At 34.0% G+C, this 14,806-nt stretch overlaps 1 protein-coding gene across 2 annotated transcripts in view; it reads left to right on the forward strand.

Moving 5' to 3' along the window:
- Positions 1–9,185, forward strand: part of LOC106469485 (nicotinamide phosphoribosyltransferase-like) — a 49,641-nt gene extending 40,456 nt beyond the window's left edge. For both annotated transcript variants that reach the window (XM_022398015.1, XM_022398016.1), the window contains exons 8-9: positions 4,684–4,806; positions 7,409–9,185. In XM_022398015.1, the coding sequence (XP_022253723.1) occupies positions 4,684–4,806; positions 7,409–7,519 (234 nt within the window). In that variant the 3' untranslated portion in view covers positions 7,520–9,185. The remainder of the gene's footprint in view (positions 1–4,683; positions 4,807–7,408) is intronic.
- Positions 9,186–14,806: the final 5,621 nt, after the last annotated feature.

Here is a 14,806-nt window from a genome sequence, read left to right on the forward strand (position 1 = left end):
AATGGCCAGGAAGGTGCTGATGTCCAGAGCATTGCTGATGTTCTTGGCCACAGCTTTTCTCGTGCTTATAGCACTTCTGTTTCTTCCCCTGCTTTTTTGGTCATCAAGTCTTGGGCAGAGCGATCACCTCTTTCCTTTTGGGCTGATCGTCTCTATGACTATAATCGCCCCTTTACACTGGTGGAACTCAAACTTGCTCTTCATTGGTCTGATAGTACATTGGTTGGACCTGAAGATGTTCATTATGAGATGCTGCACCATCTCTCTCCTGCCTCTCTTGCTATTCTTCTAGTTATTTTGAACCAGATCTGGCAGGAGCATGTTTTTCCTGATGCTTGGCACCAGGCTATTGTCCTCCCTTTCTCTAAACCTGGGAAGGATACCAAGATTCCTTCTAATTATCCTCCCATTGCCTTGACTAGTTGTCTTTGTAAGGTCTTAGAGAGGATGGTTAATGCTCGTCTTGTTTGGTTCTTCGATTCAAACACACTCCTCCTGCCCACCCAGTGTGGGTTCCATTGACAGTGCTCCACCGTGGACCATCTGATTCGACTTGAAATGTCGATCAGGGAAGCCTTCCTGACGAGAGAACACCTTGTTTCTATGTTCTTTGATCTTGAAAAGGCTTATGAGACTACATGGAGGTATGACATTTTGTTGGACCTCCACACCTATGGGTTACATGGCCATTTATCCATTTTTATTCAGAACTTTTTACTGAACAGATGATTCCAAGTCTGTGTGGGTTCAACTCTTTCCTGTTCCTTTCCACAGGAATTTGGAGTCTCTCAGGGCTGTGTCTTGAGTGTCACACTTTTTAGTGTTAACATTAATGCTATCACTACTCATCTTCCTCCGACTGTTGCAAATGGGCTATATGTCGATGACTTCCACATCTCGTGTCAGTCATAGAACATGAGGTTTATTGAGCGGCAGCTTCAGACTGCCCTCAATTGCTTGCTGGCATGGACCACTGCAAATGGTTTTACATTTTCTTTTTCATTTTTGCCACCAACGGGATCTCCCCCCGATCCAGAGCACCGTTTCAGTGATATAGTTCTTCTTGTGGTCCCTGAGGCTTGGGGCTTCTCTTTGACCGTAAGCTTAGCTTCATTCCACACATCAAGCAGCTACATGTCAAGTGTGCAAGGGCTCTGAGCATCCTCCATGTCCTCTCTTCCAGCTCTTGGGGAGTGGATTGATGTGCTATGCTCAGGATCTATCGTGCCCTGATTCGATTCAAACTGGACTATGGGTCTATGGTTCTGCCACGACCTTGGCCTTGAAGATGCTGGATCTCATTCACCATCTGGGGCTTAGGCTCTGCACCGGGGCTTTTCGCACTTCTCCAGTCCAGAGTTTGTACACTGAGTCCCACAAACTTCCTCTTTACCTCCATCATTTGCAACTTTCTTTACAATATGCTACCAAACTTTGATCCTTACCATGACATCCCACCTTGGATTGTGTCTTTCTTCCTCTGTGGGCCATACTCTTTCAGAACAGATGGTCTGCAATTCCTCCCTTTGGCCTTCGCATCTGGGCACAACTGGCTCAATAGGGTCTGGCATTGGATGACATTGCTGTCCCCAATGATCAGCACATTCAGCCATGGCTTATTACCATCCCTTCCTGTGACCTTTACTTGAGTCATCTGAGGAAGGCAGATACTCCGGATTGGAAGTATCGTCTTCTTTTTGTTGAACATCTTTCGAGCCACCCTTCTCTTCCTATTTACATGGATGGTTCAAAATCGGGTGACTGTAGGCTCGTAGTTGCTCGCAGGATCTCCTCTACAGTTTCTGTGTTCACTGCTGAGTTGTATGCTATTTCTCTTGCCCTGGATCATGTAGAAAATATGCAGTACAGTGGTTGTACTATTTACACTGATTCTCTTAGCTCTCTACTGGCCCTGGAACCGCTTGACGTTAGTTCTCACCCTGTTCTCATCGATATGCAACAACGATGGACCCATAGATCTCTATCTTCTGTTTTCATCCAGTTTTTCTGGATACCTGGTCATGTCGGTATTCACGGGGACGAGCTCGCTGACACCGCAGCTAAGTCCGTCTGCTCTGGTGCCATCACAGCTGTACATGTTCAGTACATGGACTATGGTCCTGCCTTCAAGGTGTGGCTTCGTGGCAGTTGGCAGTCGACTTAGGGTGAGCAATGTCACAAAAAGCTTTTCCAGATCAAACCTCTGTTGCTTTTTGGCCGTCTTGCTTCCGTAAGAATCGGAAGGAGGAAGTTGTCCTGGCAAGGCTACACATTGGTCACAGTTTTTAACTCATCATTTTCTTTTATCTGGTATTGACCCACCAATGTGTAGCCTTTGTGACACTCAAGTCACAATAACCCACATCTTACTGTCATGCCATCATTATGACTGTGAGCAGCGGCACCATTTTAGACACATATCTTGTAAAAGTTTACCCCTGACATTGGACAGTGTCATTGGCGATGGTGACACTGTTCGACTTGATTGTATTTTTAATTTTTTAAAAACAATTGGCCTTTTTAATTGGATATAAATCTTTGATCCCAATTGTGTACATATTTTACTTTTAACTCGCTGTTTTACTATAGTTTATTTTTTATTATTGTTTTTACCAGTTGTTTGGTGCAGATAGCCTTGTTGCTTTGCGTCATAAAACACCAACCAACCTGTTTTTTTAACTGTTACATTTCCATCCACTAGATGTGCATCAGATGCAGTCTACAATTGCACTTCAGAACATACAAAATTCAGCAAGAGTTATGTCTAAATGGCATACTGAGAAAGAAAAAAAATGCTATTGTAACTTTAAACTTGTCACATACAATGTACAGTTATGTTATTGCTCAATTAATCTGAAAAAAGTCCTAATAATAGGACTCAAGGTTTCCTGTTAAAATAGTTTAACTTGGTACAAAATTTGTTTTATGTCTTTGTGTAGATTATTTTAAAGGATTACCAGTACTGATCATAAATTTACCTCATTGTTTTTTGTTTTTTTTTCCTGTTGTAAATTTAAGTGTAGTCTTCGGTTTTCTTTGGGTGTTGTGTATCAGTTAATCAATTGGGTAGTAATTCTGTTAATTTGTATTTTGAGTCTCTGGTGAGTTTAAATTTATACAGTTAAACATTTAACAAAAATAAATAAGTGAAACTATCACTTGATCAAAAACCAGAGGACTGTATTGGTAATGAAAAATATACTTAGCACATGTCTTGGAATAACATGTTCCAGAATCTAGAAATGTCTAATAAGCATTTATTATTATTATTATTGTCCTAGTTTTATTTTTGATCCAATAAGTCAAATTTGGATGTAGATGAAAAACAAGTACAGGTTTGAATTTTCAAGAAGTTTATTTGGCTCATGATTTCACTATTTCAAGAAACATTTGAAGTGTTTAACTTATTTAGAAAGTGAATATAGTGTTTGAAGTTGGTATTTTTATATACATCCTGAGTGTGAAGATACATGCTCAATTATGAATTTTGTTGTTTTTTTCAGATTTAAAATTTAGATAGGTTTAAGTCAATAAAAGAAATGCATACAAGAAGCTATCAAAGTATTCTCAGTGATAGCTATCAAATAATTCTGTAGCTTTATATTTTATTGAAAAAAAACGTTTTTAACTGATGGCGCATAACTAACTGTTTATGCATTATAACTATCAGGTAGTCAAAATGAGACAAAACAAGATATTGTTACGACAGCATAGGTCACGTGACACTAGTAACCCGTCATGCACTTCTAGAACGTTCATGAAACCTCAGGAGGTTGCTAGATTTCAGTATTCTTGTACATATAAGATGGTCAGGACGTGACGGCAACAATATGTAATTGAACTGCGGACAGAGAGAGACGTTCATTGTAAATTATAGCGTGACCGTGTAAATTAAGTGTATTGCAAAGTTGTATTTTGAAAGAATAAACCAGTTTTATTTAAGAAAGGACTTATATCACTAAAGTTTCTTCAGAAAAAAATTATACGGAAAATTAACTAATGAACGGAGGCGTAACAGTATGTTCTAATCATTATTGTAAAACCCTTCATGGTAAAAAAAAAACAGTTTAGTAAATCATGTTAAACAAAGAACGATGAAACCTTTGTGCTTTTGGCAGATGAAGCTGTCTTCTACAAGGAGTAAAGTAAGACATGAGATATTTTTATCACTTCTTTCTTATCTATATCAGTACAAGTTAATAGTAATAACACAGTATAAACCATTTAAATTTAACCTTTTTAATATAAATCTGCTTGTTTGCTTTCAATTAGTGAGAACTGGAGACAAAATCTAATTTTGTAATTGTGAGGGCTGGAGCTGAAAAGCATTATTATGACATAGCTTTAGGCTTATAAACAGCACAGGTTAATTTTTTGTAAACACTTAATGTGATGTAAATAACTTTTTCTATAGGGCTTTGGATATTGTTTCCTAGCTCTTCTCTTCACTTTAGTATGAGATTTAAAAGCCCAGTTGGCAGTGTCGTACAAAATATAGTGTATTTAGAATGCAATTATGCACTTTGCTTTATTGAACCAGGTAAAACAGAAGTGTTGAAAAGTATTTCCTGCCATATTGTGGTGTGGTATTCTTCATTGTGTGTATATATATTACATGCAACTTTATCACCTTAAAGAATGAAAAGTTGTATCGTTAATTTATTAATCTTACAATTTCCATAGCTAAATGTGTTTAAGAAACCGATTACTGACTCTGGGAAGCATTCCAAGAAAGGTCGCCTTTCTTTAGAAAAGCAGGGAAATACATACGTAACAGTTGAAGAAGGGAATGGTAATCCAGTGAAGGTAATGAACACTGAACAAGATTTTTATTCAACCATTTCATATTTAGCAGGTTTATAAAGAATTGTATGTGTTTATTTGTATATCTTAAAATATATATGTAAAAACTTGTAAGCTAGAAAACTGGTTGTATGAGAAAAGTATAAAGTTTCTGTTCTTCTGAACTGCTTGTTATTTGCTACAAACCATAACAATCTCAGCTGTTAGTGGGTTTTACTAGATATTTCTGGGATGATATGCAGCCTAATGGAGAATTGCAGCTGGAATGATATTTCATTTTTAACAAGCAAAGAGCTGTGAAACATTTACAGTCAAATTAATATATTTTTTGTTTTTTACAACAATACTTCTTTAAATACAGGATTTCTAGAATAATACAAAAGAATTCTAATTGAAGGCATCGAAATCTAGAAGTTCATTTGTCGTAGGCCTAACATTAGTTAAGCATTTATTAAGTAAAGCCTATATTTGGTAGAAAGATAAATTTACACTGTAATTTGTGTCCGTTTTTGCTTTAGTTTAGTTAGTGCTAAACTTTACCATACATAATACTATCAATAAGTAAATTTATAATGTTATTCTCTGACCTAACATTAGACCTTTTTAAAAACTTTTTTAAGCTTTTATTATGTTGATGTACAAAATGTCTACTAGATTATAATTACATCAGCCTTTTGTTTACAATTGTTGAAATGAAGTGTGTTTACATTTTCAGCACATACAAAAACTGAGTATTATTATAATAGATAATTTAAAAGTTAAAGTTTAAATGTTGATAGTTGGGGAAAGATTAGAAACCAAATAAACCCTAAGTTTGTGATATAAATCAGGTGCATTTCATATGTTTTTTCATACATTCCTTTTCTCCCAATATCCAACCCAACTAATGTGTTCTGGTATTGAATGAAAAGCTTCTTGTGTAGTAACTTGTGGGAGAGACTTGTCATAAAACTAATTAAGCCTAACAATTTAACAATTCAATTCTCAAATTTTAATTCCTTAATTGGAATTTAGGAGCTAAAACATAGTTGCCAAATGATTCAACTCCACTCTGACAGTAAGCATGCGCATTCACACACACAGAGGGGAAAAAAAGAGAGAGAGAGCAAATGTAGAGAAAACATTTGCCAGAATAATTTGATTTGAAGAAATTACTATATGGACAGTTGAGGAGACCATACAAGAATCTCTATCCATCCACAAACTAAATTCAAATCACTAATACATAATCTAACTGTTTACACATTTTGCCATAAAGAAATCAAAATCTAAACTGTAAAGAAAAATAAATGTTCACTTTTCTTTAATACAAAATCACCCATTTAAAACTTTCACATCTAAACTGCTGAAAAACCTGAAACATATTGATCTACATTCAAGAAAGTTATGAAATATTGTATGGAAACAATTATGTTTTATATTCTTTGTTAATTGGGTGTAATGAATAATTTAAATTTTGATAAAATACAAACGAAGATAAAGAAATAATATAAAGAGTAACTTCAATTTATTTTAATTTTGTGACAGTTACTAAGTCTCATATCTTGGGCTTCTTACTGATTCTGGCTCCTTTTCATGTTAATGGCTCAGTGGCATTTGCTAAGAATGTCAACAATGTAGTACCATGTTTTTTATTGGACAATGTAGTGAAATTTAGATAAAACTTTTTGATAAAGATTTCATTCTAGTAAGTTTTGAGTAATACATGAGCTTCGAATGTTTAAAAATTTTAGATGCTAGGTATAAGTTCCTTTAGCCTTACCTCAGTAACAGCCAGTATTTTAACCACATAAGTAATAGGGTGACTATTAAAATAATAAAAACAAATTGTGTAAAGAAAGAAGTTTTCAGAAAATCTTAAAAGAAATAAAGAAAATCTTTAATACACGTTACTTTGGAACTTAATAAGTGTAAACCTCCAGTTGGTAACAGTGTTTAGTAAGACTTGGTAGAGCAACTGATGCTATTCAGAGTTCTGTTTTGCAAAATTAAGTTTTTTTTAATGTGTTAAGTTAGATGTTATTAGGGTTTGATTTTTTTCTCTGCTGCTTTACTAAACAAGTAGTTTCATCATGATTAATGTATTGAAATGGTGCTAGTAGAAAGCAACTGACTGTTCACAACAGACAACAGTCTTGGGAATGTGAAATCTTTTGTGAAGCCTATTTTCTGAAAAGTTGTTTAACACTGTATGATTTAACAGACATTCAAAATGTAATACTGAAAGATTTTTACATTGTTTTCAAAAAAAAAAGTACAAATATACTAATACTTTTGGGGTGTAGCTTATTGATCATGAAATCAAAACCAATTGTAGAGAAATAACATTTGTGTAGTGTCACTAGATATTCTAATTATATAATAGATATCTGTTAGTTTTATTCCAAAATTCACATTGTACTAATTTTATTTTGAGATGATAGATAGTCCTGTTTTAAAGCTTGACATTTTTTATTGTACTGTCTTGATAGGCAATGTCACTTACAAATAATACAAATATGTATGTTACTTTTCAAAGCTATTTTTCTGTTTATAAGTGAAAGTAATAGAATAAAATCCCTGAAAAAATAAATCTTTTACATTACTTTATTTGTTTTCTTCTCAGGACATCTTGGTAACTGTGTTTGAAAATGGCAAGTTGATCCGGGAGTATACGTTTGATGAAATAAGAAGGAATGCTGAGTTAGAAATGCTAAAAAATAACAAAAGGACATAGTAATGGCAGCATTTCATGGTTATTGTCATTTTGTAGGTTAATTTGTAGTGATATCATTTTGTAGTAGTATAGGTTTGTGAGTTTTTATTTAAGAACGTGTGTTATTATTAAAATTTTACCTGTTGTGCCTCTTGTGTGTTCTTAAGGATTTGGAATTTTCAGGCAAGTGTTTAGATGTAATGTAATTGACTTTCTACACCTTTGTTTGCCAGAACATTGTTTGAAGAAGTGGAAACATTCCTATAGAAGATTTTAGAAGAAAGTGGAAAACTATAAATCTTTTATGGCATAACTTTGTTTATTGCCTTTATTTGAAATCTGATTTAAATTTGAAAAATAACATTTATTTGAAGAGGAAAAACCTTTGTTAGTCATGAAACGAAATGTAGAACATGATTTATTAATTGACAAATATTTAATTTGCTAATCTACCATAGGAAGAGCTATCACTAAATCTTGCATGAGTGTGCCACTTTGTAGAAAAATGTTATTCTTGACAAAAGATAAAAATATTATATGAGAGATACAAAGAATAAATATCAAATTGGTCTGTTTCCAAAATTTGGAGTTATGAAAAAAAGCTTTCCTTAATACTTAGTATCCTAGTAAAATTTAAATAGTTTGTAAAAGCTTTGGTGAAGAAGTTGCTTTAGAATTAGTGAGTTTTTTGTACAAAGACAGTCTCAGAACTAAGTGCGAGACACTGTATTCAATTTGAAAATGATACTTTTGAATGAACACTGGCTTGTTACAGATAGGTATTTTACTTATGGGAAGAAATGCTTAGGAAAAAATTTGTTTTGAAAAATTATTTGGACCAATCTGTGATTTTATACAAACTTCATTAGATAAATGATGATTTCAATATTAATTTGATACAAAACAATATATACATATGTTACCTTAATGTCAAAATCTTTTGTTTGGTGTTTTACTAGTTCATAACAATTGATTGAAAATTACTTGATATAGTGTGGCCTGATTTGTAGTATACATTATGACAGTCATAAACTAGTGAGAAAACTATAAGTAACTGAGATTTTTTCAATAAATAAAATGTTTTTTCAGGTCCAATAAATACTCAAGTTTTAACAAATGTAAATTAAAATAATTTGTTGTTTCTGGCAATTGAATCTGTAGAATTGTTTTTTTTTGAATTCATCATTAAAGTAGTACCAAAGATTTAGTGTAATCACAAGAATCAGTGTTATTTTCTTAATTTATCTTTTTACTATTTATCTGATTCTTGACTATGTCCATCTCAGTCTTGGTACTAGAATCAAGAAAGTAGTAGTCATCAATTTTCATATAGTTGTCCAATGTTAAAGAAATTGTGATATTTACAGTAAAATATACCATTATCACTGATATTGACGTTTAAAAAGGAACGTTAGATACATACAGCATGTGTGTACTGTTGTTGTTTCCAAAGAATATTTTTAGTGGTGATAAAATTTTATTCATTTAATAAAACTTTTATTAAAATTGTTGTATCTCCTTTAGAAGTATTTTTGAGTTGTTATACTCATAAAGTTATTGTTTAACAAAGCACAGAAGAAGTATCATTGTTAGCTTTGATTGAACTTTACAACAGACAAAAATCTTAATATTTGGCTGCTGTTATCTTCTAGTCTGTCACTTTCATCAAGTTCTGTGTGATTTGTTTTAAAAATGTATTTTTTTTGTGTTTTATATTAAATATAAATTAAAACCTTTGTTCACTGTAAATGTATTTTTCTATTATTCCTGATAGATTGTTTTTGAAGTTAATGCAGTGGTTATATGCAAGCTTGGGTTGGCTTGGGCACTTGTTTTAAAAGGTTGAGCTCCCATATTTTTTGTGTGTTTAAAATTATGAATTATTGGTTGCATAGAAACAAAATATTAACTTGTTAATTTTATGTAAACAAAGCATAGAGAGAATGTCAAAAACTAATTAATTTTTTTATTTTTGAGACATCATTCCTGATGAATTTTCTGAAAATACTATAATCCACATACATGTTTTTCTCGGACTACAACAATGGGTTCTTCTAGATAAGCAAGAAAGGGGGGTATATTACTCTGATAAATCTCTGTATACATGTTTGAGAGAATGAAGACAGGATTTTCATTATGAGTGGTATCGTATAACGCCAGATAATTTTGTTTCCTTACTAATCTTGAGTATTTTGTATTATTCATGGACCCATGTTTCAAACTTATCAAGAAAAATAAGACAGGTCACTGTCCTGTTCAATATGATTTTGATACAATTGATGATAAAATCCATAGCATGTCATGATGTAAAAAATTTACTTTTTTGAAACTTAATTTAGTAACTAAAAAACACACACAAAGCCATTTGTACTTATTGCACCAGAAAAGTCAGGCACGACTCGTGCGGAGAGAGAGTTTTTGGTGGAGTTTACAGCATCAATCCATTGGACTGAGAATGTATTTGAGAGTAATGTTTACTATAGTTCTGAACTTACTAAGTGTATTTTCAAAAAATTTGGCAAGCTTTTAGTAAACATTAAGAGCATGTTGTACACAAAAAAAAATTGAATTTTTAATAAATATTTCTACTAAAGATTTGTCGGTGAATTTCCAAAGCCTTTACTGAATTTATCTGAGAATAAAAAAAACTTATTTTCATCGTAGTTTCATATTTAATTTGCATAATTTATAGAATCTACAAAATTGATATAAAATTTCATTCCAGTAAAACTTTATTTTATTCACATCTGTTTCATTTAGTTTTATTGCTTTACAATTGTACTTAACCATCTCAGAGTATCCAAAAACATTTATCACAAGGACTACTTTGTGTAAACAAACGATTGAATTACATCTTGCCATGACATACGGTATTGAGTATCACAAGACTTTTTATTTCTTTTAATTTCAATTTTCGTATTTAACATAATAAGTTTATAATTTTTACATTTATGACAAATATACATGCAAAATAAGCATTCTAGTACTTACTCTGACCTTTAGTACAAGGCACTTTAACCAATTTTTTTGGTGATCTTCATTGTACACAAAATAATACATTCTTATTTCAAACAGGTGCTACAATAGAATGCCCCCAAACTTTTTTTTCCCCATTAAGTTAGTTGTTTAAATGAAAATTCATGTAGCTTTCAAATATGCATTATAGAACACAAAAAAATATATTAGGCACTAGAATAGACTACCAAAACTACTATAATTTAACTGGCTTTCTTACTAAGCTATAAATATGATAAACTTCCACCATGTGCTCAAAGATAAACCCTCTGTTGCTAAGAGTGGAACTGGGGTCAAATATATACTTACGAGTAGTGAAAAAAAAAACTTGTATAGAATTTTTTAAAGAAAGAAAATTTCTCTTTTTATTAATTGTAAATAATTCACCAGTAATGTTCACTCGAGCTACTGACATTTTTTTGAAGACAGAATGGTACTGGAAGGGTGTTTGATGTGGGTTTGATATTTTTTTATATATTTGAATCAAGGAAGAAAATTAGAGGTTCTAAGTTTATCTTCTCACTTGTCAATATCTTTAGTAGAATTTATATTTAGTTGGGCACTGCGAAAGGGTTGAAAGAAAATCTCAGAAGAGCAATTTGGACTGCAAGGCCATTACGTGACACAAGATTGAAAATTGATTCAACTATTTTGTTTTGAAACAAAGAAAATAAAATTTAGAATTATGAACTACATTTTGGTGCCAAGCTTATTAACAATAAAGTTATTTGGTTAAATTTTGAATATAACTGAAAAAGTTTGTGATGTGCACTTTGACTCTGCCATAAACACAAGGTTAAAATTAATATGAAAATGTGAACAGATGATCAACACTGTAAAAATGGTCAAGTTTTACTCAAAGTTTCTGAATAAGTAGTATTTTCTAAACACCAAAAAATTGTAATGGTACCATAATGAAATACGATGGCATAGTTACCTTCACTTAATTATCATGAATGTTATGTGTATACTACATACCAAAGAAAAATAATTGGGAGCCCCCCCCTCTCCATACTCCCACTTATGCCTATCAGCATGACTTGATATGTTATCAGAATTTTTTAATTATTTCACAGATACACACATGTTAAGGTTTTTTTTATCTTGAGAATTCTGATGTATATCTGTCACTGTACACATGAAAAAGTCTTTCATCAAGAATTACAAAAACGTTAATGGATTTAATGAAATACTGGTATTTAGTGTGTAATCTGTCAACTTTAAATAACATAGTAAAGTGTGGAATTTAATTTGTCTCATCAACAAAGTGTAAATTTATGCAAGAAGGAAACATGAACCCCAGTCTATCATATAATTCATCTCTTGTCACTAAGGGCTGATTTGGAGGAATTTTGTCTCTTGTTAATAACCCTGGACAAAGACAAATTGAAAAACTGTTGAATTTAAACAGTTTTGTGGATAATCTCATGTTAATCTGGTTTGGGAGAAAGAACATTACCTATCCAGTAGAAGTGGCAGTCCATCATCTACACAAGTATACACCCTTTGTTCTGTTATAATAAAGATTGCACCTTTTGTATTTTACAGTTTTGGTGATGATTATAAAGTTGTGTTATCTTAAACAAATGAATAATTCAAGAGAACAAAGCAGTAGCATTTATGCCACGTGTTCTTTAAGATCTTTACAAATATAGGTTCCCTGTGGTGAGTAAAACACAACCCAGATGACATGCTCATTATTAATTTGTAAATTTTTTTTATTAAAAAATATGTTGAGCTATAATATAAATATTTGTTGATTATTTATAGTTCCTATGTGTTTCAAATTTGGCCAACAGGAGACATTTTTGTAACATTAAAAAGGCATGACTTATCTGAAATACATGAATAGTGCTTGTGTTACAGTAACTTTTTAAGAACAACTTACATTGTTCATGTGTATTATTAATTTGAATGATTTCAAGTTATGTTTCAGAAAAATTCAAAGAGACAACAAAAAGAGAGTTACTCTTCTAATATTCAGATACTGCTTAGGCATGGTGAGGCTAGTATTGTAATGTTATGCCTCCAGTCGTTAATTAATTTTCTGTAACTTCGTTCCGACGAAATTTTAGCGACACAAGTCCTTTCTTAATAAAACTGGCTTATTCTTCCTGAATATAACTTCACGATACACTTGATTTCAACAATCACGCTATAACAAACGCTAGAACGTCTCAACTTCAACAATACTCTCTGACTGCAGTTCAATTACTCACTACCTACACTGTTCCCGTCACATTGTGACCATCTTATATATACCAGGGTACCCCCAATCTAGTAAATGCTAGGGCATTCACGAAGGAACAGGATATTTCTAGAAAGCAGGTGGCGTGACACTAGTCACGTGACCTCGCTGACGCAACACTGCCCCCTCCTTAGTATTGTTCGTCCCGAACAATAGCCACTTACATTAAACCAATAACAATTAACAATAACTTAATTAAAATGTACAGAATTACAAACACAAAATTACAATTCGACAAAGTCTCTTAATTTTACGGGACATATCTTCTTCCATACTGGTCTCCGTCTCGTTGACTTCTGCTTCACGTGGGGTTCATCAGGAAATGTCCTATCGTCGATAACAGTCACATCAGTGGTAGTAACTTCATCAAGAGCTTCACCGTTTCCCTTCTCAAAACTGAGTAGAGTTTCTTCTTCGACGGTGGCTTCTTCAGCAGCGTCATTTGTTCTGTTGTCCACTTTGTCTCAACTGAAATGTCCTGGACCGTGATAACGCCAAAGCCTGTTGGCATGCACCACTTTTGGCTTACCTCGCCGACCACATTTTACCCGGAAAGTCACGTCTGAGAGACGATCCATGGAGAAGACAACTTAGGAGACTTCCCTTTGGTCTTCTTGGGATTATACAACCATACCTTGTCTCCAGGTACAAAGCTGACTTCAGTAGATCTCTTATCATAAGTTAACTTCATCGAATCAGCAGACGTTTTCAAGTTTGAACACACTTGATGATGAATATCATCCATCCTTTACGATAACACTTTCACAAACTCTGACACATTCTCAGGCAACTCTTCATAAGGTGGGCATCCCTTATGCTTGGGTCCCCTTTAACACTAATGCATGTCCTGCACCATTCTTCCACATCTCGCCTCATACCTATCCAGTAAAATCTTTGTCGTATGTGACTCTATGTCTTCCTAATTCCGAGATGTCCTCCTGTTAATTTATCATGGGATTGACGCAGCACAACTTCCCGTAACTTCATCGGTATAACTGTTTGCCAAGTCGTCACTTGCCCATCTGTAGTTTCCCACCTACGTACAAGAATACACTCTTCAAGCTTTAACTTATCCCATTGTGCCCAATAGTGCTTTGTCACAGGGCTTACACTAGACACCTTCTCCCAAGCAGGGCGCAAAACACTTGCTTTTAGGAAATCAATCATTGGCTTCAAATCTTGGTCTTTCTCCTGTTCTGCCTTGATATCTATATTTGGTTCCACTTCATCATCATCAACTCTTTCAGTTGGCTTGACTTCAGCTTGATGGCACCTAATTAGTTCAACCTCTCTTTTAACAGTTACCGGAACTTGGCCTTTGTTGTTCCCAAACGTCATTTTAGCAAAATCAATTACAAACTTCCTCGGTAGTAGATAGTCCAATCCTAATATGCATTCATCTTCAATGTCAGCCAAGTATACTTCCTGTCTGTCCTTTATGCCCATGAGCTCAATAGTTACCCACACTGGTCCCCACAATCTTGTCACACCATAAAGCTTCTGTATGGCTTCTGGTACTCCTTCATGATCTAACACCTTGATGCTCACAAGGGTTTGCTGAAACGCAGAATCTGTGACAAAGTTGCACCTTTGGCCATCCAGCTTTCCTGTCACATAGATGCTGTGTGTGCTTGGCATTTTACACCTAGCTGTAGGGACTTTCATGATGGGGGTTGGTGAGTGTCCCTCAACACCAACCACTACTGGTCACCTTGAGGCTGACTTGTTGGTAATATTCTTCCTACACTGGCTCCTCAGATGTCCTTGCTTCCCACAGTTCCAACAGCCTTTCTGGGTAGCAGCCTTTCCTGCTGTATCATCTCCCCTGTGTAGAAGTTTCCAGCATTGAGCTCTCTTTTGCCCAGGTTTGTTACAGTGCCAGCAAAGTCCCTCAAACCTCTCTGAAAGCTGACCTCTTCTGGCCTTGAATCCAAATGACTGTACCAACCTTGGTACCTCTGTGCTGGACTTAACGTAGGATTCAAATTCGAAAGCTCTAGCCATTGCATCTTGCATGGTAGAGGGGTGTGCTTGCTTCACTTGTA

This window comes from Limulus polyphemus, unplaced genomic scaffold (genome assembly GCF_000517525.1).
Source record: "Limulus polyphemus unplaced genomic scaffold, Limulus_polyphemus-2.1.2 Scaffold3512, whole genome shotgun sequence".
NCBI lineage: Eukaryota > Metazoa > Arthropoda > Merostomata > Xiphosura > Limulidae > Limulus > Limulus polyphemus.